General features: G+C 38.6%; 2 protein-coding genes across 3 annotated transcripts in view; one reads left to right on the forward strand and one right to left on the reverse strand.

The window, feature by feature from the left end:
• BORCS7 (BLOC-1 related complex subunit 7) overlaps positions 1–26,553 on the reverse strand; it is a 106,702-nt gene that overhangs the window by 39,973 nt on the left and 40,176 nt on the right. The window contains exons 2-6 of one of the 2 annotated variants that reach the window (XM_073685314.1): positions 10,564–10,736; positions 8,141–8,203; positions 6,573–6,616; positions 6,465–6,485; positions 1,095–4,213 (exon numbers count right to left, since the gene is read on the reverse strand). In XM_073685314.1, coding sequence (XP_073541415.1) covers positions 4,162–4,213; positions 6,465–6,485; positions 6,573–6,616; positions 8,141–8,203; positions 10,564–10,722 — 339 coding nt within the window. In that variant the 5' untranslated portion in view covers positions 10,723–10,736 and the 3' untranslated portion in view covers positions 1,095–4,161. Of the gene's footprint in view, positions 1–1,094; positions 4,214–6,464; positions 6,486–6,572; positions 6,617–8,140; positions 8,204–10,563; positions 10,737–26,553 lie in introns of those variants that run through there. The other variant, XM_073685315.1, reaches the window with a different exon arrangement.
• The window catches only part of CYP17A1 (cytochrome P450 family 17 subfamily A member 1), a 196,046-nt gene that overhangs the window by 11,428 nt on the left and 158,065 nt on the right, over positions 1–26,553 (forward strand). The window contains exon 2 of the mRNA XM_073685316.1: positions 4,620–5,211. The gene's annotated coding sequence lies outside the window, so the exon portion shown is untranslated. The remainder of the gene's footprint in view (positions 1–4,619; positions 5,212–26,553) is intronic.

Raw genomic sequence — 26,553 nt, forward strand, 5'->3', positions numbered from 1 at the left:
ATGCTCCGGATTTTTTCCTGAGCGTTTCTGCATCTCCCTGGCAGAAAAAACGCATGCGGATTGTACATATGTTTTTTCCTGCCAGGGACATGCGGAAGTGAAGCGTTCTTCACATGCATTTCCGCATGCGCATCAATACTTGACAACTTGGTCACACTATATAAATCCATGCAAACGGCATGGATTTATATAGTGTGACCTTAAAGAGTGGTAAAAAATAAATCTATACTTACCTTCTGATGGCCCCCGCAGTCTTGCTTCGTTCCATCCTGGCTTGCCGGCAGCTCGCGGTACATTACACTGAAGGACCTGCCGTCACATGACTATGACGTCAGCGCAGGTCCTTCAGTCCACCGCGAGCTGCCAGCAAGGGAAGACAAGCGCACCGTGGGCCATCAGAAGGTAAATATAATGTATATTTTTTATTTTATTCTTTTTTTCACAGGTTCTATGGTACCCGGGTCTGGAGGAGAGTCTCCTCTTCTCCATACCCGGGTACCATCCGCACATTGAAACGAGTGGAATTCACATCTACATATACAGTGATGCGGATTCCATGCGTTCCAGTGCAAGTCAATGGTGGCGAAAACGCAGCGCTTCCGCAAAATAATTGGTAGTGCTGCGTTTTTTTCCGCAATGATAACCCGCAGCGGAAATTTCTGCAGCATGTGCACAGCACATGCGGATTATCATTGGGGAACATGGCAGACCTTCTACCATGCGTTTTTTAATGGGGTTCGGGTTCTGGTGGAAATTCAGCTACTGTTCTGGTACCCGACTTGAACTTTCTCAAAAGTTCGGGTAGGCTACCAGAACCCAAACTTCCAGCAGTCCGCCTATCCTTAGTCAAGAGGATGAATTCACATGCTGAGTAATTGCTGCAGAGATTGTTGCAAATTCAGCAATAAAAAATGACAGCAATTTACAATACAACAGATGTGTGAACTGAGTTTTTCAAACCCCATCCACATTTTGTGTGAAATTAAATCTTTTTCTTTAAGTTTTTTTTTTCCCAAAAAAATTGTCAAAACCCACAGGGAAATGTTAACGTGAATAAAAAAAAAAGCGGTAATAAAGAACACAAGGACCAAACAGAATTTTCTTCTATTTTATTATGCAACATCAATAACAATATTCTTCTTACAAAAGTCACTTATAATAATTTAATTTTGCATAATAATAACATGAACAAAATACACAATGTCGGATTCTTTTCTACAGCTGGTTACAACTAACCACTTTTCATAATTTCCGTACCAAGTGGACAGTGATGGACCGTAAGGTTACTCTGCATAGAAAAGGAGAATTGAGAACACAATTTTTCATTCAGACTGGGGCTACGCAACGACAGTTCTCGTGATCAAAAACATTTGTGCAACCTTTCTGCGACTTGCGGTGACTATTTTATGCATTTGATGTAAATAAATCAGCCAAGTTGCAGACAGGTCACATGTCGCAAGCGAAAAAGTGCGTCCTGTGGGAATGGAAACCATTGATAGAAAATCCAATACATTTGGAAACATGTGGACTCTGTCATAGTAAGTGGCAGGTCGCAATGGAAATCATTACGTCCAATGTTGAAATGTGTCACTGCGATTTCAGTTTAATGTGACAGAACGCCAACAAAAAAAAAAATAGTTCATATTTGTCATTTCATAAGAAATACTTGTTTTGGTAAATGCTTGTATGTCAGAAGAGGTGAAGGGTCCTATTTAAATTAAAGGGAACCTGTCACCTCCAGATCTGCTACTTACCTCCAGATATAGTGATGTTCTGCAGGTAAATAGCGTGTAAAACATATTTGGAAGGTTTACGGAAACAACTGCTACAGAGGAAGGGTTAATCTCGCTGAAGCCATCAGGGTGGTGCAGGGAACTAGAACAGTCACTACACTGTAATCAGTACCCGTCCCATTGACGGCCTGCTCCGCAGCATCTGCGGGGGGAGCCAACACAGCGCGGTGACTGTAATATCTCCCTGCACCATGACTGGAAGCGAGCGACTACAGGGAGAATAAAACTTCCTTTTCTCCCTGTAGCCGCTGTTCCTATAAGCCTAGGAGACATAAATGGCATTTAAATTATCTGCAAATTGATGCTATATCTCCAGGTAAATAGCATTTCTGGAAATGACAGATTCTCTTTAAAGAGAACCTGACAGGAGGTTTGTGCTGCCCAGACCACAGGCAGCATGAATCAGAGACCGACTGCGCTATCGCAGCTTCTCCCGACCCCGTTCCCATAGACTGACAGATCTAGGATGAGCGACATGAAAAGACGACATCAGGGACCTGCATCTTTGAATAGTCATCCAAGCCACATGGTCCATGGCTGGCTTTTCAAAGTATGCTTTTCTTTTCAGAGTAAAAGCACACATACCTACAATAATGCAATGAGATTCTGATACACGTTGCTCGTGGTTCAGGTAGCATGAATATCCTGTTCTGCCCCTTATGCTTGACACTTCAGCTCTACTTTTAAGATTAGATAAGTTCACTAGAACGTCAACTGCAGATAGCACGGAGACTTTAATAGGAGTTATATGTCCCAAAGATTTAACTATGTATAGCTCCATCATATGTATAATCCTCCTCTAATCCGACCCCAACTGGCTGCCATGTACCGCATGCTAATTACTGCCAGACAGTCACAAATGTTTTTCCTCTTTCCCAAACAGTCGTCCTGGCCGGCCCCTTCCCGGCCTGATTGATGTCTCTTTCGCTGGGATAAGGGATCAAGCCACCACTGCTGACATCCAGCACATGCTCAGATCAAGTCACCTTTCTTCACCGTGTGCACTGGATGCCAATATTGCAGCCAAAGGAACGTCAATTAGGCCAAAAAGTGGCTGACCAACATGACTACCGGAAATCAGCACCACCACCACCACCACTATGGCTCTTCTGCTGACATTATATATAACCATATAAAACGCCTTCTGAAAGGAAACACTATCCCCTGTAGGATAAACCCCATGATTGGAAACCCTCTATAGGTTCAAACAGAGTGTAGGAAATGGGATTCTGGATTATTACTAGAATTTTTTATTATGGTTTTAAGGAGACGTTATAATAAAATGGAATTTCAAAGTTCTGTTTCTGTCAATCCTATATGTTCTATAAACCAGTCGTGGCCATTTAAATGGGGTAAAAGATCCTGACAGGCTCCCTTTAATGTGAATCTTTTATCCTTCTCTGCCATCTAATTATTAATCAGTGACATTTATTAGTAATGAAAAAAAACATACGGTCATAAAAAAAAAAAGGAATAGATTTACATATTGTACAAAACATGCATTAGGTTTTCAACACTAAGAGGTGAAACACAAACAAAAAAATCCTACTAAAAAATAGTATAGAATACAGGGATAGATTTATCAGTATTGCAACAATGATTTTCTGGTGCCATGAAAAAGTTGGAATTCTACGTTGTCTCAAAGGGTTATTCTCAACATTAAAAGTTCTATCCATGGGACAGGCGATATCCTGCAGATCGGTGGGGATCCCAGGAGTCAGATTCCGGAGATTGGGGCTCTGAATTTCCCGCCAGAGTGGAGCACAAGTCCATCACTGGACGTATGGAGCGGTGGTGCGCGCACGGCTACGAGACTAGCCCCACAGGGAACTTCAAAGCCCATTTTAAGGATTGGTGAGGTAGAACTCAAGTTATCACCTATTATATGAGATGGGGATACTTTTAAATATTGAAGGGTCGTAAGCGGCTTCATAAAAGGTCTCATTTGTTCGACAAATATGGGGGTTGAGGTGGAGGGGAAATCCCATTTTCAGGACTGTACATTGACGAGGGACAGCAAAGCATAATACTATATGTAAACAGTCAAAGCAAACCGCCCCAATAAGTGTGCAGTCTCACTACGGTGTGGTCGCGGTCTGGCTCTATGGCTCACCTTTACCGCCACTTCTTACTACACCATTTTTACAACTGTGACACAGAGATTAATCTGAGTATAATACATATAATATATACACACACACACACACACACACACACACGTGTGGCAAATTTGCTGCAGCATCTTCAAGTAGGAGTCTTCCTCTGGAACAAGTAACCGAGCCGTCCAAGAGTGGGAAAGCTAATGACATTCAGTGCATTTCAGACCTGCATTATGCAGGATATAGTCCGGAGCAAAATTGAGTTCTTATCACTTTAACAGATGCTTTAGCTGATCCTGAAGGTTTGACGACTGCTCAACACTACGCGTAAAAGAGAGAAAAGATTACACATAAAATTGCTACACAAACAACGCAATTCATAAAATATCATGGGCAAATACAGGGTGATTCCCTCACTACTTTACCCGGAAAAATAACTGTCTCTTTTAGAAGTTACAATCTATAGTACTGAAATTTGGACTCATGGTTCATGAGATGTTTTAAAGCAGGTGTTGAAAATGTCCACCATTCACATCCAAGCACGCCTGCACACGATGTTCCATATAGTTGGATGTATTCAGCAGGAAGTCTGGGGTCATAGCCTGAATTTCTCGCTGTATGTTCTCTCAGAGTGCGTGTAATGTTCATGGCTTCTTACTGTACACCCGACTTCTCAAATGGCCCCAAAGGAAAAAAACAGCAATAACGAATTCTTTTCTCTTAATAGGGACCTTTCATCTCCTGAACGACAGTGACTCTGTATGGACGAACACGGCCTTTCTTGGCTGCTCGTTGACATGTGGAATACAACATGCCTGTCTCCTAGAAAGCATGTGCAATGATTTACGTGGAAATGCCAAAAGTCGTGTTTCACATCTTGAATTGTTTTTCCTCAGACATCCTCCATCATGCTAATGCAGTAATATCCCAGCTTATTCACCAACGACAGAATACACGGTTTGGAAGGTGGATTTAAACCTCCAAATTTCTTTAGAAACTCACTTTGGAATCTCTTTAAGAACTTAGTTTTCCAATAAGTTTTCTCAATGATAACACACTCCTCCACACTGTATCTGTACATTGTTAACAAAGGAAGAAGGAATTCGGCAGGAGTGAAATGCAATAACTACACACAGAGAGGCGAGCAGTAAGTCTATTTCGTAGAGAGACGACAAGTCGGCGAGACCACTCGGCACGAAGATTTTTCTCATTGCTGTCGCTGAGGTTCTTTGCACTCTCACTTTCCATGAACCAAATTATGCAAAGTCCAAATTTCAGAACGGTCGACAGTCTTTTAGAAGTTACACAAATTTTTCCAGGTAACGTAGCTAAGTGAATCACCCTGTATATTGTGTGGTCAAACTGCACGGTGTGAATCTGCCCTTAAAATGACGATGTCAACTTGATTCCAAGAAGCCCATACCAGCACTGATACTGAATGCACAGGACCTGACGGAGACAGTTGTCAATTAGGTCCCATTCACATGTCTGATTTTCATGTAGGAGATGGCCATATCTCTTTAGCACATGGGACATATTAAAGCCATTTGTGTGCTGTCCATTACAAACACGGAGTGTGAATTTGACCTTACTCGATGAAGGAGCAGGGATAAAGTTAGAATAAGTATTACACTTAGGCGCTAGGGCTAAAACGTGCCATACACATACATGAAAATTGGTCGAACAGCAGATTTTGCACCAATACGGCGACCTTGTATTGTGTATCAGGATGTTGTGGGGAAATAAGGATGGGGCATATCATATGTCAGCATGCCCTACCTTATGTTCTCACAGCAGGTAAGCTGTCACTAGAGGTGTCTGGCAGTGGCTTCTTCATTTAAGAACATATCCTCTCAGCTCAGCCGAGTGTGTATGTAATTGAGGGGGTTTGGGGAGGAAGAGATGTCGGCCGAGCGATCATGTAAAGTGTATGGCCACATTTAGTCACTAGCCTTAAAGGGTCCCACAGCTGCAAGTGGTTTAACTCCCCCCTCACTCATCACCCCCCCCCCATAAAAAAAAAAAAAAAAAAAAACTCACCCTCACTGGGTCCATCGCTAAGTTTCAACCGAAGCTCCAGATATCTGTTACTGTTTGTAGCACTCACGTCAATAACAATAACGCTGCAGCCAATCAGTGAGCTCAGCGGCTCTGTGCAAGTTGACGGCATGACCTGCTGAGCTCACAGACTGGCTGTAATGCTGTGCTGCAAAGTTAAAAACACCGGAAGCAACGGTGGAGATCAGCTTGTCTGTTTTTTTGAGTAAAATGCTTCTGGAGACAGGGTTTTTTCCTAAAATGGAAACCCCTTTCATTTCTAAAGCTGGCCATACACAAAGAAACTATTTAATTTGCCTGAAAATTTGCGTGCAGTCCAAAAACATAAGGATAGGTTATTATGCAACATATGAAAGTAATTGATTTCTGAGACCGGGGACAGAGACTGATGTGAATGGGGAGTCTTGGTACGATCCTACAGAATATGCTGGTGCTATATAAGCAACAGGCAGTAAATAATCAGACTGAATACACCTTCACACGACTTAATGTGAAGAATAATCCGGACACTCACTTCTTCTGGATGGCTTCTTGCCTGGAAGACAGAGGATATGAATACTATTAATGAGCAGTCCTGAGCCGATGACGCACGTGAGGACATAGGTGTAATATTCACACTTACTGATACTGGAGGTGAGTGGTTATGATTGACATCTTTCTCAGGCTCTGAAATGATCACACATTGTGAAAGTTAGAAATAGTCATGTAGCCATTATAGCAAACAGATAGCCGTATCTATATGGTGCACTTTACTTAGAGAGCTCTCAGAGAGTTAAAGGGTTATTCCACTACTTTTAAATGATCAATATCAAATTGGTGGTGGTCCGACATCCCACCCACTCACCAATCAGTTGTTATCACAGCCAGCAGATCAGACATGGGTGTACAATACCTAGCAGCGACCATTACACAATTGTTGGAACCGGGATAATATGCTTCACAACTGCTTACATTCTGCCGCCAGCACTGAGAACGGTCAATTGATAGGGGAGTCGGGTGTCGGACCCCCACCAATCTCATATTAATGACCTATCCCACGGATAGGTCAATGATCTAAAAGCAGTGGAACAACCCCTTTACAAAGGGCTGTACATGATCAGGAAAAAACATGGTTGCATTCTTCCAGAAACAGCGCCCCATCTGTCCATGGGTTGTGTTTGCTATAATAACTTATCTCCATTGAAGTAAATGTGGAGGGACTTCAATACCCTAGAAAACCTATGGACAGTAAGTACTGTAGCCATGTTTTTCTCAACCTGTGCAACCTCTTTAATAAAGTACTGGGGGCTTCTATTGTGATGGGGTCCGTCCTCCTGATACATTTCCTAGACCCCTGTTAAATACATATGAGAAGATTACACTGGTGATGTCTGAGGTTCTTGCCTTCTAAAATCCCAGGGTTTTCTTACTCCTAATTTAAACCCCTTTTATTCATTATCGAAACTGTTGAGTGATCCAGGACCACCAGCTTCTCACATGTATCTGACATTAAAAGATCTTTTTACTGGATTCTCCCTTTAAAAAATATTTATATTCTTATCAATCGCCCATTTAACCACTAAACTACAGGAGTTAACTCACATTCAGTTGTAATGGCACGTTAATATATGTATCATAAATTAAAGGGGTTGTCCTCTTTTAACATGCATCACTCACTAGACTCAGCGCTCAATGGTTCCGGCGCTGACAGTCTGCAGCTCCAGTCTTTGTTGATCAGTTGCAGCAACGAACTCACAACTGCAGCTGATCACTGGGCTATATCTGCTAATCCCAGTCATTGGCTGCAGTGGTTACAATCACTGTAGACATGATGTCACCGCTGCAGTCGATAAAAGACAGAAGCAGTGCTGGACCCAGGAATAGAATAGACGTCCAGTGTGTTATTATATACATCCTTCAGCCTTAATAGTAATAAAAAGTTAAAAACCCCTTTAATTGATTACACATTAAATCTAATTTACTAGGTAAAAAAAAAGTGTAACTCCTGCCCCTTACTGGGAAAGGTCTTGCCGACAGCATTAAAACCCGATCGCGAGATCTCGTTACAATGAGGACACGCTCCGATATGCTTTATCTTATTTATACGAACATGTTTTGCAAAGAAGATGTATTTCTTGTTCAAGAATATTGTAAAATACAGATATGGGTTTAATAACTAATGTAAAGGCAGGCTAATTAGCGACTGCTTACATCTTCTGAATGCAGGATGGCATCTTCTTGCATTACCATGTTTCTTGCTGCGTGACTAAGGAGCTAAAAAAGGAGACAGAAAATAGTCAATTATATGAATTGTCAACTTCACAAATCTTACCGCTCATATATACAGGTGCGGGAGCCCCCAACATTCACAAATAACTTTGTTTGGGGGCTCCATGGATGGTATACATGCATTGAAAACAAGCCATTGACATATTAGGTAATTAGGCTCAAGGAGTTTTCTCTAGCTCCAGACAGAAAAGTAAAATATTAACAGTTATACCCACCTCTGTAATAATGAAATATACTGAAGGAAAAATAAATTTACACTTACGCATGTATACAGTAGCATTGTGCATCCTGAGCCTCCTGGTTCATGTGCAGAATGCCCGACATTTATTGCCATTTATCAGGGTAAATTTATATTCCATTCATGGTTCATGGGTACAATTATGAATTCCATTGTGTAGTGTACCATCAGCTTATATGGTTGGGATTTATGGCATTGTTCATCCTGAGCTTACAAGTTCATCCCTTACTCTGGAGGAGCAGTGAGGGGGGATGGGCAGTAGAGCAGAGCTGACAGAAGGGTTTGCAGTGTGACACAGCTACAAATCCACCTAATCTGAAAGGTGACAGTCATCTTTGCTCTATACCCAGCATTGTCTAATCCTGCAGGAGGATAGATCTATAGCCGGCACGGTCTAACCCTGCAGGAGGATAGATCTATAGCCGGCACGGTCTAACCCTGCAGGAGGATAGATCTATAGCCGGCACGGTCTAACCCTGCAGGAGGATAGATCTATAGCCGGCACGGTCTAACCCTGCAGGAGGATAGATCTATAGCAGGCACGGTCTAACCCTGCAGGAGGATAGATCTATAGCAGGCACGGTCTAACCCTGCAGGAGGATAGATCTATAGCCGGCACGGTCTAACCCTGCAGGAGGATAGATCTATAGCCGGCACGGTCTAACCCTGCAGAAGGATAGATCTATAGCCGGAACGGTCTAACCCTGCAGGAGGATAGATCTATAGCCGGCACGGTCTAACCCTGCAAGAGGATAGATCTATAGCCGGCACGGTCTAACCCTGCAGGAGGATAGATCTATAGCCGGCACGGTCTAACCCTGCAAGAGGATAGATCTATAGCCGGCACTGAGAAACCTGAGTTAGGGTATGTGCACACGATGCAGAAATGAAGCAGAAAATTTCTGCATCATTTCTGCATCTCCCTGGCAGAAAAAACGCATGCAGATTGTGCATGCGTTTATCCTGCAGAATACATGCGGATCCACATGCAGATTCACATGCGTTTCCGCATGCAGATTGACAAGCGCTTTCCAGGCGATAGCATCACTTGGAAAGTGCTTGACAACTAGGTCACACTGTATAAATCCATGCAAACAGCATGGATTTATATAGTGTGACCCGAGAGAGTGTATATACTTACCTCCGATGGCCCGCGCTGTCCTGCTCACTCCGTTCTCCTGGCAACTTTGAATTGAAAGACCTGCCGACGTCAGCGTCACGTGACCAGTCACATGACTCTGACGTCAGCGCAGGTCCTACAACTCACTGCAAGTGCCGGGAACCAAGCGGGAGCGCTGTGCGGGCCGACAGAAGGTAAGAATACATTTATTTTTTATTTTATTCTTTTTTTACAGCTTTATTAATGGTACCTGGGTGTGGATGAGACTCTCCTCTCCTCCACACTCGGGTACCATCCGCATATTAGAACGCGCCAATAGCGCAAGTACAGATGCTGTCTTGCGGAATTGGCGCGTTCTAATGCAAGTCAATGGCAGCGAAATCGCCGCGTTTCCGCAAAATTAATTGACATGCTGCGGATTTTTGACCGCAGCGTTCACGCTGCGGAAAAATCCGCATCATGGGCACAGCACATGTGGATTTCCATTGGGGAACATTGCTTCCCTTCTACCATGCGTTTCCGCAACTGCAAAAACGCCGCGGAAACGCATGAAATACGCATCGTGTGAACTCAGCCTTATGGTTGGGGAGTCTCCTCTCTGTTGGCTTATGATTGGGAAACTCAAACAGGGAGAAGTCGTCCATGCCCCGAGTGAAAACTAACTAAAAACACCCACTTGGATTTAAATGTTAACTCATTACATGCTAATACTTTGATTGCTAACATCTCTGATGTAGAAACAAAAACCACGTCTTATTCCGCTCTGCAGCCACGATTACATCGTGTGTCCAGTTTAATGTGAAAAATCTTGTGAAAAGTCCTCTTTTCACTAAAGGGAAAAAAAGTGGCAAGTGTCCATTCGCCAAAATCTATTTGCTTTAGCAGGAACATGGAGATTGGGTGTACTAATTTCTTACAGCAATAAATCAGAAGCAAACTAATAACGTGACCATCGGAAGACCATATGGGTTAGATCCTGTTTCTCACCTCTGAGCTCCTTGATCCTTTCAGCACTTGCTTGGTGAGTGCGATAACATCAGCGCCGCACGTACCGACCTTCTCCGTGAGAAGCCCTTTAACTGATTGCCCGTATTTAGTCTGCCCATCCGCGGACGCCGCCATCTTCGCTACCACTTCCTTCTCCATCTTAAGCACAGGTGCTGGGCCGACCAAAGAGACGGATTGTTATTTTTCACATTTTTGTTCAATAAAGCTATCAGCAGTAATACACAATACATACAGTATAACACAGCACACACTATGGAGTAATACACAATACATACAGTATAACACAGCACACACTATGGAGTAATACACAATACATACAGTATAACACAGCACACACTATGGAGTAATACACAATACATACAGTATAACAGCACACACTATGGAGTAATACACAATACATACAGTATAACAGCACACACTATGGAGTAATACACAATACATACAGTATAACACAGCACACACTATGGGGTAATACACAATACATACAGTATAACAGCACACACTATGGAGTAATACACAATACATACAGTATAACAGCACACACTATGGAGTAATACACAATACATACAGTATAACACAGCACACACTATGGAGTAATACACAATACATACAGTATAACACAGCACACACTATGGAGTAATACACAATACATACAGTATAACACAGCACACACTATGGAGTAATACACAATACATACAGTATAACACAGCACACACTATGGAGTAATACACAATACATACAGTATAACACAGCACACACTATGGAGTAATACACAATACATACAGTATAACACAGCACACACTATAGAGTAATACACAATACATACAGTATAACACAGCACACACTATGGGGGTAATACACAATACATACAGTATAACACAGCACACACTATGGGGTAATACACAATACATACAGTATAACACAGCACACACTATGGAGTAATACACAATACATACAGTATAACACAGCACACACTATGGGGGTAATACACAATACATACAGTATAACACAGCACACACTATGGAGTAATACACAATACATACAGTATAACAGCGCACACTATGGGGTAATACACAATACATACAGTATAACACAGCACACACTATGGGGTAATACACAATACATACAGTATAACACAGCACACACTATGGGGGTAATACACAATACATACAGTATAACACAGCACACACTATGGAGTAATACACAATACATACAGTATAACACAGCACACACTATGGGGTAATACACAATACATACAGTATAACACAGCACACACTATGGAGTAATACACAATACATACAGTATAACACAGCACACACTATAGAGTAATACACAATACATATAGTATAACACAGCACACACTATGGGGGTAATACACAATACATACAGTATAACACAGCACACACTATGGGGTAATACACAATACATACAGTATAACACAGCACACACTATGGAGTAATACACAATACATACAGTATAACAGCACACACTATGGAGTAATACACAATACATACAGTATAACACAGCACACACTATGGGGGTAATACACAATACATACAGTATAACACAGCACACACTATAGAGTAATACACAATACATACAGTATAACACAGCACACACTATGGGGGTAATACACAATACATACAGTATAACACAGCACACACTATGGGGTAATACACAATACATACAGTATAACACAGCACACACTATGGAGTAATACACAATACATACAGTATAACACAGCACACACTATGGGGTAATACACAATACATACAGTATAACACAGCACACACTATAGAGTAATACACAATACATACAGTATAACACAGCACACACTATGGGGTAATACACAATACATACAGTATAACACAGCACACACTATGGAGTAATACACAATACATACAATATAACAGCACACACTATGGAGTAATACACAATACATACAGTATAACACAGCACACACTATGGGGTAATACACAATACATACAGTATAACACAGCACACACTATGGAGTAATACACAATACATACAGTATAACACAGCACACACTATGGGGTAATACACAATACATACAGTATAACACAGCACACACTATGGAGTAATACACAATACATACAATATAACAGCACACACTATGGGGTAATACACAATACATACAGTATAACACAGCACACACTATGGAGTAATACACAATACATACAGTATAACAGCACACACTATGGGGTAATACACAATACATACAGTATAACACAGCACACACTATGGAGTAATACACAATACATACAGTATAACACAGCACACACTATGGGGTAATACACAATACATACAGTATAACACAGCACACACTATGGAGTAATACACAATACATACAGTATAAAGCAGCACACACTATAGAGTAATACACAATACATACAGTATAACACAGCACACACTATAGAGTAATACACAATACATACAGTATAAAGCAGCACACACTATAGAGTAATACACAATACATACAGTATAACAGCACACACTATGGGAGTAATACACAATACATACAGTATAACACAGCACACACTATAGAGTAATACACAATACATACAGTATAACAGCACACACTATGGGGGTAATACACAATACATACAGTATAACACAGCACACACTGTGGGGTAATACACAATACATACAGTATAACACAGCACACACTATGGAGTAATACACAATACATACAGTATAACACAGCACACACTATGGAGTAATACACAATACATACAGTATAACACAGCACACACTATGGGGTAATACACAATACATACAGTATAACACAGCACACACTATGGGGTAATACACAATACATACAGTATAACACAGCACACACTATGGAGTAATACACAATACATACAGTATAACAGCACACACTATGGAGTAATACACAATACATACAGTATAACACAGCACACACTATGGAGTAATACACAATACATACAGTATAACACAGCACACACTATGGGGTAATACACAATACATACAGTATAACACAGCACACACTATGGGGTAATACACAATACATACAGTATAACACAGCACACACTATGGAGTAATACACAATACATACAGTATAACACAGCACACACTATGGAGTAATACACAATACATACAGTATAACACAGCACACACTATGGGGTAATACACAATACATACAGTATAACACAGCACACACTATGGAGTAATACACAATACATACAGTATAACACAGCACACACTATGGAGTAATACACAATACATACAGTATAACAGCACACACTATAGAGTAATACACAATACATACAGTATAACACAGCACACACTATAGAGTAATACACAATACATACAGTATAACACAGCACACACTATGGAGTAATACACAATACATACAGTATAACACAGCACACACTATGGAGTAATACACAATACATACAGTATAACACAGCACACACTATGGAGTAATACACAATACATACAGTATAACACAGCACACACTATGGAGTAATACACAATACATACAGTATAACAGCACACACTATAGAGTAATACACAATACATACAGTATAACACAGCACACACTATAGAGTAATACACAATACATACAGTATAACACAGCACACACTGTGGGGTAATACACAATACATACAGTATAACACAGCACACACTATGGGGTAATACACAATACATACAGTATAACACAGCACACACTATGGGGTAATACACAATACATACAGTATAACACAGCACACACTATGGAGTAATACACAATACATACAGTATAACACAGCACACACTATGGAGTAATACACAATACATACAGTATAACACAGCACACACTATGGAGTAATACACAATACATACAGTATAACACAGCACACACTATGGAGTAATACACAATACATACAGTATAACAGCACACACTATAGAGTAATACACAATACATACAGTATAACACAGCACACACTATAGAGTAATACACAATACATACAGTATAACACAGCACACACTATGGAGTAATACACAATACATACAGTATAACACAGCACACACTATGGAGTAATACACAATACATACAGTATAACACAGCACACACTATGGAGTAATACACAATACATACAGTATAACACAGCACACACTATAGAGTAATACACAATACATACAGTATAACACAGCACACACTATGGAGTAATACACAATACATACAGTATAACACAGCACACACTGTGGGGTAATACACAATACATACGAGTATAACACAGCACACACTATGGGGTAATACACAATACATACAGTATAACACAGCACACACTATGGGTAATACACAATACATACAGTATAACACAGCACACACTATGGGGTAATACACAATACATACAGTATAACACAGCACACACTATGGGTAATACACAATACCATACAGTATAACACAGCACACACTATGGAGTAATACACAATACATACAGTATAACAGCACACACTATGGGGGTAATACACAATACATACAGTATAACACAGCACACACTGTGGGGTAATACACAATACATACAGTATAACACAGCACACACTATGGAGTAATACACAATACATACAGTATAACACAGCACACACTATGGAGTAATACACAATACATACAGTATAACACAGCACACACTATGGGGTAATACACAATACATACAGTATAACACAGCACACACTATGGGGTAATACACAATACATACAGTATAACACAGCACACACTATGGAGTAATACACAATACATACAGTATAACACCGCACACACTATGGAGTAATACACAATACATAGAGTATAACACAGCACACACTATGGGGTAATACACAATACATACAGTATAACACAGCACACACTATGGGGTAATACACAATACATACAGTATAACACAGCACACACTATGGGGTAATACACAATACATACAGTATAACACAGCACACACTATAGAGTAATACACAATAAATACAGTATAACACAGCACACACTATAGAGTAATACACAATAAATACAGTATAACACAGCACACACTATGGGGGTAATACACAATACATACAGTATAACACAGCACACACTATGGGGTAATACACAATACATACAGTATAACACAGCACACACTATAGAGTAATACACAATAAATACAGTATAACACAGCACACACTATGGGGGTAATACACAATACATACAGTATAACACAGCACACACTGTGGGGTAATACACAATACATACAGTATAACACAGCACACACTATGGAGTAATACACAATACATACAGTATAACACAGCACACACTATGGGGTAATACACAATACATACAGTATAACACAGCACACACTATGGGGTAATACACAATACATACAGTATAACACAGCACACACTATGGAGTAATACACAATACATACAGTATAAAGCAGCACACACTATAGAGTAATACACAATACATACAGTATAACACAGCACACACTATAGAGTAATACACAATACATACAGTATAAAGCAGCACACACTATAGAGTAATACACAATACATACAGTATAACAGCACACACTATGGGGGTAATACACAATACATACAGTATAACACAGCACACACTGTGGGGTAATACACAATACATACAGTATAACACAGCACACACTATGGAGTAATACACAATACATACAGTATAACACAGCACACACTATGGAGTAATACACAATACATACAGTATAACACAGCACACACTATGGGGTAATACACAATACATACAGTATAACACAGCACACACTATGGGGTAATACACAATACATACAGTATAACACAGCACACACTATGGAGTAATACACAATACATACAGTATAACACAGCACACACTATAGAGTAATACACAATACATAGAGTATAACACAGCACACACTATGGAGTAATACACAATACATAGAGTATAACACAGCACACACTATGGGGTAATACACAATACATACAGTATAACACAGCACATACTATAGAGTAATACACAATACATACAGTATAACACAGCACACACTATGGAGTAATACACAATACATACAGTATAACACAGCACACACTATAGAGTAATACACAATACATACAGTATAACACAGCACACACTATGGAGTAATACACAATACATACAATATAACAGCACACACTATGGAGTAATACACAATACATACAATATAACACAGCACACACTATGGAGTAATACACAATACATACAGTATAACACAGCACACACTATGGAGTAATACACAATACATACAATATAACACAGCACACACTATGGAGTAATACACAATACATACAGTATAACACAGCACACACTATGGAGTAATACACAATACATACAGTATAACACAGCACACACTATGGGGTAATACATAATACATACAGTATAACACAGCACACACTATGGGGTAATACACAATACATACAGTATAACACAGCACACACTATGGAGTAATACACAATACATACAGTATAACACAGCACACACTGTGGGGTAATACACAATACATACAGTATAACAGCACACACTATGGAGTAACACACAATACATACAGTATAACACAGCACACACTATAGAGTAATACACAATACATACAGTATAACACAGCACACACTGTGGGGTAATACACAATACATACAGTATAACACAGCACACACTATGGAGAAATACACAATACATAGAGTATAACACAGCACACACTATGGGGTAATACACAATACATACAGTATAACAGCACACACTATGGGGGTAATACACAATACATACAGTATAACACAGCACACACTGTGGGGTAATACACAATACATACAGTATAACACAGCACACACTATGGAGTAATACACAATACATACAGTATAACACAGCACACACTATGGAGTAATACACAATACATACAGTATAACACAGCACACACTATGGGGTAATACACAATACATACAGTATAACACAGCACACACTATGGGGTAATACACAATACATACAGTATAACACAGCACACACTATGGAGTAATACACAATACATACAGTATAACAGCACACACTATGGGGTAATACACAATACATACAGTATAACACAGCACACACTATGGGGTAATGCACAATACATACAGTATAACACAGCACACACTATGGAGTAATACACAATACATAGAGTATAACACAGCACACACTATGGGGTAATACACAATACATACAGTATAACACAGCACACACTATGGGGTAATACACAATACATACAGTATAACACAGCACACACTATGGGGTAATACACAATACATACAGTATAACACAGCACACACTATAGAGTAATACACAATACATACAGTATAACACAGCACACACTATGGAGTAATACACAATACATACAATATAACAGCACACACTATGGAGTAATACACAATACATACAATATAACAGCACACGCTATGGAGTAATACACAATACATACAGTATAACACAGCACACACTATGGAGTAATACACAATACATACAGTATAACACAGCACACACTATGGAGTAATACACAATACATACAGTATAACACAGCACACACTATGGGGTAATACATAATACATACAGTATAACACAGCACACACTATGGAGTAATACACAATACATACAGTATAACACAGCACACACTGTGGGGTAATACACAATACATACAGTATAACAGCACACACTATGGAGTAATACACAATACATACAGTATAACACAGCACACACTATGGAGTAATACACAATACATACAGTATAACACAGCACACACTATAGAGTAATACACAATACATACAGTATAACACAGCACACACTATGGGGTAATACACAATACATACAGTATAACACAGCACACACTATGGAGAAATACACAATACATAGAGTATAACACAGCACACACTATGGGGTAATACACAATACATACAGTATAACACAGCACACACTATGGGGTAATACACAATACATACAGTATAACACAGCACACACTATGGAGAAATACACAATACATAGAGTATAACACAGCACACACTATGGGGTAATACACAATACATACAGTATAACACAGCACACACTATGGGGTAATACACAATACATACAGTATAACACAGCACACACTATGGGGTAATACACAATACATACAGTATAACACAGCACACACCATGGGGTAATACATAATACATACAGTATAACACAGCACACACTATGGAGTAATACACAATACATACAGTATAACACAGCACACACTATGGAGTAATACACAATACATACAGTATAACACAGCACACACTATGGAGTAATACACAATACATACAGTATAACACAGCACACACTATGGAGTAATACACAATACATACAGTATAACAGCACACACTGTGGGGTAATACACAATACATACAGTATAACACAGCACACACTGTGGGGTAATACACAATACATACAGTATAACACAGCACACTATGGGGTTATACACAATACATACAGTATAACAGCACACACTATGGAGTAATACACAATACATAGAGTATAACACAGCACACACTATGGGGTAATACACAATACAAACAGTATAACACAGCACACACTATGGGGTAATACACAATACATACAGTATAACAGCACACACTATGGGGTAATACACAATACATACAGTATAACACAGCACACACTATAGAGTAATACACAATACATACAGTATAACACAGCACACACTATGGAGTAATACACAATACATACAATATAACAGCACACACTATGGAGTAATACACAATACATACAATATAACAGCACACACTATGGAGTAATACACAATACATACAGTATAACACAGCACACACTATGGAGTAATACACAATACATACAGTATAACACAGCACACACTATGGAGTAATACACAATACATACAGTATAACACAGCACACACTATGGAGTAATACACAATACATACAGTATAACAGCACACACTATGGGGTAATACACAATACATACAGTATAACACAGCACACACTGTGGGGTAATACACAATACATACAGTATAACACAGCACACACTATGGAGTAATACACAATACATACAGTATAACAGCACACACTATGGAGTAATACACAATACATACAGTATAACACAGCACACACTGTGGGGTAATACACAATACATACAGTATAACAGCACACACTATGGAGTAATACACAATACATACAGTATAAAGCAGCACACACTATAGAGTAATACACAATACATACAGTATAACACAGCACACACTATAGAGTAATACACAATACATACAGTATAACACAGCACACACTGTGGGGTAATACACAATACATACAGTATAACACAGCACACACTATGGAGTAATACACAATACATACAGTATAACACAGCACACACTGTGGGGTAATACACAATACATACAGTATAACAGCACACACTATAGAGTAATACACAATACATACAGTATAACACAGCACACACTATAGAGTAATACACAATACATACAGTATAACACAGCACACACTGTGGGGTAATACACAATACATACAGTATAACACAGCACACACTATGGAGTAATACACAATACATACAGTATAACACAGCACACACTATGGGGTAATACACAATACATACAGTATAACAGCACACGCTATGGAGTAATACACAATACATACAGTATAACAGCACACACTGTGGGGTAATACACAATACATACAGTATAACACAGCACACACTATAGAGTAATACACAATACATACAGTATAACACAGCACACACTGTGGGGTAATACACAATACATACAGTATAACACAGCACACACTATGGAGTAATACACAATACATAGAGTATAACACAGCACACACTATGGGGTAATACACAATACATACAGTATAACACAGCACACACTATGGGGTAATACACAATACATACAGTATAACACAGCACACACTATGGAGTAATACACAATACATACAGTATAACAGCACACACTATGGAGTAATACACAATACATACAGTATAACACAGCACACACTATGGAGTAATACACAATACATACAGTATAACACAGCACACACTATGGGGTAATACACAATACATACAGTATAACACAGCACACACTATGGAGTAATACACAATACATACAGTATAACAGCACACACTATGGAGTAATACACAATACATACAGTATAACACAGCACACACTATGGAGTAATACACAATACATACAGTATAACAGCACACACTATGGAGTAATACACAATACATACAGTATAACAGCACACACTGTGGGGTAATACACAATACATACAGTATAACACAGCACACACTGTGGGGTAATACACAATACATACAGTATAACACAGCACACACTATAGAGTAATACACAATACATACAGTATAACACAGCACACACTGTGGGGTAATACATAATACATACAGTATAACAGCACACACTATGGAGTAATACACAATACATACAGTATAACACAGCACACACTATGGGGTAATACATAATACATACAGTATAACAGCACACACTATGGAGTAATACACAATACATACAGTATAACACAGCACACACTATGGGGTAATACACAATACATACAGTATAACACAGCACACACTATGGAGTAATACACAATACATACAGTATAACACAGCACACACTATGGGGTAACACACAATACATACAGTATAACACAGCACACACTATGGAGTAATACACAATACATACAGTATAACAGCACACACTATGGGGTAATACACAATACATACAGTATAACAGCACACACTATGGAGTAATACACAATACATACAGTATAACACAGCACACACTGTGGGGTAATACACAATACATACAGTATAACACAGCACACACTATGGAGTAATACACAATACATAGAGTATAACACAGCACACACTATGGGGTAATACACAATACATACAGTATAACACAGCACACACTATGGGGTAATACACAATACATACAGTATAACACAGCACACACTATAGAGTAATACACAATACATACAGTATAACACAGCACACACTATGGAGTAATACACAATACATACAATATAACAGCACACACTATGGAGTAATACACAATACATACAATATAACAGCACACACTATGGGGTAATACACAATACATACAGTATAACAGCACACACTATGGAGTAATACACAATACATACAATATAACAGCACACACTATGGAGTAATACACAATACATACAATATAACAGCACACACTATGGAGTAATACACAATACATACAGTATAACACAGCACACACTATGGAGTAATACACAATACATACAGTATAACACAGCACACACTATGGAGTAATACACAATACATACAGTATAACACAGCACACACTGTGGGGTAATACACAATACATACAGTATAACAAAGCACACACTATGGAGTAATACACAATACATACAGTATAACACAGCACACACTATGGAGTAATACACAATACATACAGTATAACACAGCACACACTATGGAGTAATACACAATACATACAGTATAACACAGCACACACTATGGAGTAATACACAATACATACAGTATAACACAGCACACACTATGGGGTAATACATAATACATACAGTATAACACAGCACACACTATGGAGTAATACACAATACATACAGTATAACACAGCACACACTGTGGGGTAATACACAATACATACAGTATAACAGCACACACTATGGAGTAATACACAATACATACAGTATAACACAGCACACACTATAGAGTAATACACAATACATACAGTATAACACAGCACACACTATGGAGAAATACACAATACATAGAGTATAACACAGCACACACCATGGGGTAATACACAATACATACAGTATAACAGCACACACTATGGAGTAATACACAATACATACAGTATAACACAGCACACACTGTGGGGTAATACACAATACATACAGTATAACAGCACACACTATGGAGTAATACACAATACATACAGTATAACACAGCACACACTATAGAGTAATACACAATACATACAGTATAACACAGCACACACTATGGAGTAATACACAATACATAGAGTATAACACAGCACACACTATGGGGTAATACACAATACATACAGTATAACACAGCACACACTATGGGGTAATACACAATACATACAGTATAACACAGCACACACTATAGAGTAATACACAATACATACAGTATAACAGCACACACTATGGAGTAATACACAATACATACAATATAACAGCACACACTATGGAGTAATACACAATACATACAATATAACAGCACACACTATGGAGTAATACACAATACATACAGTATAACAGCACACACTATGGAGTAATACACAATACATACAATATAACAGCACACACTATGGAGTAATACACAATACATACAATATAACAGCACACACTATGGAGTAATACACAATACATACAGTATAACACAGCACACACTATGGAGTAATACACAATACATACAGTATAACACAGCACACACTATGGAGTAATACACAATACATACAGTATAACACAGCACACACTGTGGGGTAATACACAATACATACAGTATAACACAGCACACACTATGGAGTAATACACAATACATACAGTATAAAGCAGCACACACTATAGAGTAATACACAATACATACAGTATAACACAGCACACACTATAGAGTAATACACAATACATACAGTATAACACAGCACACACTATGGAGTAATACACAATACATACAGTATAAAGCAGCACACACTATAGAGTAATACACAATACATACAGTATAACACAGCACACACTATAGAGTAATACACAATACATACAGTATAACAAAGCACACACTATGGAGTAATACACAATACATACAGTATAAAGCAGCACACACTATAGAGTAATACACAATACATACAGTATAACACAGCACACACTATAGAGTAATACACAATACATACAGTATAACACAGCACACACTGTGGGGTAATACACAATACATACAGTATAACACAGCACACACTATGGAGTAATACACAATACATACAGTATAACAGCACACGCTATGGAGTAATACACAATAGATACAGTATAACAGCACACACTATGGAGTAATACACAATACATACAGTATAACACAGCACACACTGTGGGGTAATACACAATACATACAGTATAACACAGCACACACTATAGAGTAATACACAATACATACAGTATAACACAGCACACACTGTGGGGTAATACACAATACATACAGTATAACAAAGCACACACTATGGAGTAATACACAATACATACAGTATAACACAGCACACACTATGGAGTAATACACAATACATACAGTATAACACAGCACACACTGTGGGGTAATACACAATACATACAGTATAACAAAGCACACACTATGGAGTAATACACAATACATACAGTATAAAGCAGCACACACTATAGAGTAATACACAATACATACAGTATAACACAGCACACACTGTGGGGTAATACACAATACATACAGTATAACAAAGCACACACTATGGAGTAATACACAATACATACAGTATAACAGCACACGCTATGGAGTAATACACAATAGATACAGTATAACAGCACACACTATGGAGTAATACACAATACATACAGTATAACACAGCACACACTGTGGGGTAATACACAATACATACAGTATAACAGCACACACTATGGAGTAATACACAATACATACAGTATAACACAGCACACACTGTGGGGTAATACACAATACATACAGTATAACACAGCACACACTATGGAGTAATACACAATACATAGAGTATAACACAGCACACACTATGGGGTAATACACAATACATACAGTATAACACAGCACACACTATGGGGTAATACACAATACATACAGTATAACACAGCACACACTATGGGGTAATACACAATACATACAGTATAACAGCACACACTATGGAGTAATACACAATACATACAGTATAACAGCACACACTATGGAGTAATACACAATACATACAGTATAACACAGCACACACTATGGGGGTAATACACAATACATACAGTATAACACAGCACACACTATGGAGTAATACACAATACATACAGTATAACACAGCACACACTATGGGGTAATACACAATACATACAGTATAACACAGCACACACTATGGGGTAATACACAATACATACAGTATAACAGCACACACTATGGAGTAATACACAATACATACAGTATAACAGCACACACTATGGAGTAATACACAATACATACAGTATAACACAGCACACACTATGGAGTAATACACAATACATACAGTATAACACAGCACACACTATGGGGTAATACACAATACATACAGTATAACAGCACACACTATGGAGTAATACACAATACATACAGTATAACACAGCACACACTATGGGGTAATACACAATACATACAGTATAACACAGCACACACTATGGGGTAATACACAATACATACAGTATAACACAGCACACTATGGGGGTAATACACAATACATACAGTATAACACAGCACACACTATGGAGTAATACACAATACATACAGTATAACAGCACACACTGTGGGGTAATACACAATACATACAGTATAACACAGCACACACTGTGGGGTAATACACAATACATACAGTATAACAGCACACACTATGGAGTAATACACAATACATACAGTATAACACAGCACACTATGGGGGTAATACACAATACATACAGTATAACACAGCACACACTATGGAGTAATACACAATACATACAGTATAACAGCACACACTGTGGGGTAATACACAATACATACAGTATAACACAGCACACACTGTGGGGTAATACACAATACATACAGTATAACACAGCACACACTGTGGGGTAATACACAATACATACAGTATGACACAGGGAACACTATAGAGTAATACACAATACATACAGTATAACACAGCACACACTGTGGGGTAATACACAATACATACAGTATAACAGCACACACTATGGAGTAATACACAATACATACAGTATAACACAGCACACACTATGGAGTAATACACAATACATACAGTATAACACAGCACACACTATGGGGTAATACACAATACATACAGTATAACAGCACACACTATGGAGTAATACACAATACATACAGTATAACACAGCACACACTGTGGGGTAATACACAATACATACAGTATAACAGCACACACTATGGAGTAATACACAATACATACAGTATAACACAGCACACACTATGGAGTAATACACAATACATACAGTATAACACAGCACACACTATGGGGTAATACACAATACATACAGTATAACAGCACACACTATGGAGTAATACACAATACATACAGTATAACACAGCACACACTATAGAGTAATACACAATACATACAGTATAACACAGCACACACTATGGAGTAATACACAATACATAGAGTATAACACAGCACACACTATGGGGTAATACACAATACATACAGTATAACACAGCACACACTATGGGGTAATACACAATACATACAGTATAACACAGCACACACTGTGGGGTAATACACAATACATACAGTATAACACAGCACACACTATAGAGTAATACACAATACATACAGTATAACACAGCACACACTATGGAGTAATACACAATACATACAGTATAACACAGCACACACTATAGAGTAATACACAATACATACAGTATAACACAGCACACACTGTGGGGTAATACACAATACATACAGTATAACACAGCACACACTATGGAGTAATACACAATACATAGAGTATAACACAGCACACACTATGGGGTAATACACAATACATACAGTATAACAGCACACGCTATGGAGTAATACACAATAGATACAGTATAACAGCACACACTGTGGGGTAATACACAATACATACAGTATAACAGCA

This window comes from Phyllobates terribilis, unplaced genomic scaffold (assembly GCF_046119375.1).
Source record: "Phyllobates terribilis strain yellow unplaced genomic scaffold, ASM4611937v1 Scaffold_5__5_contigs__length_657084704, whole genome shotgun sequence".
NCBI classification, from domain to species: domain Eukaryota; kingdom Metazoa; phylum Chordata; class Amphibia; order Anura; family Dendrobatidae; genus Phyllobates; species Phyllobates terribilis.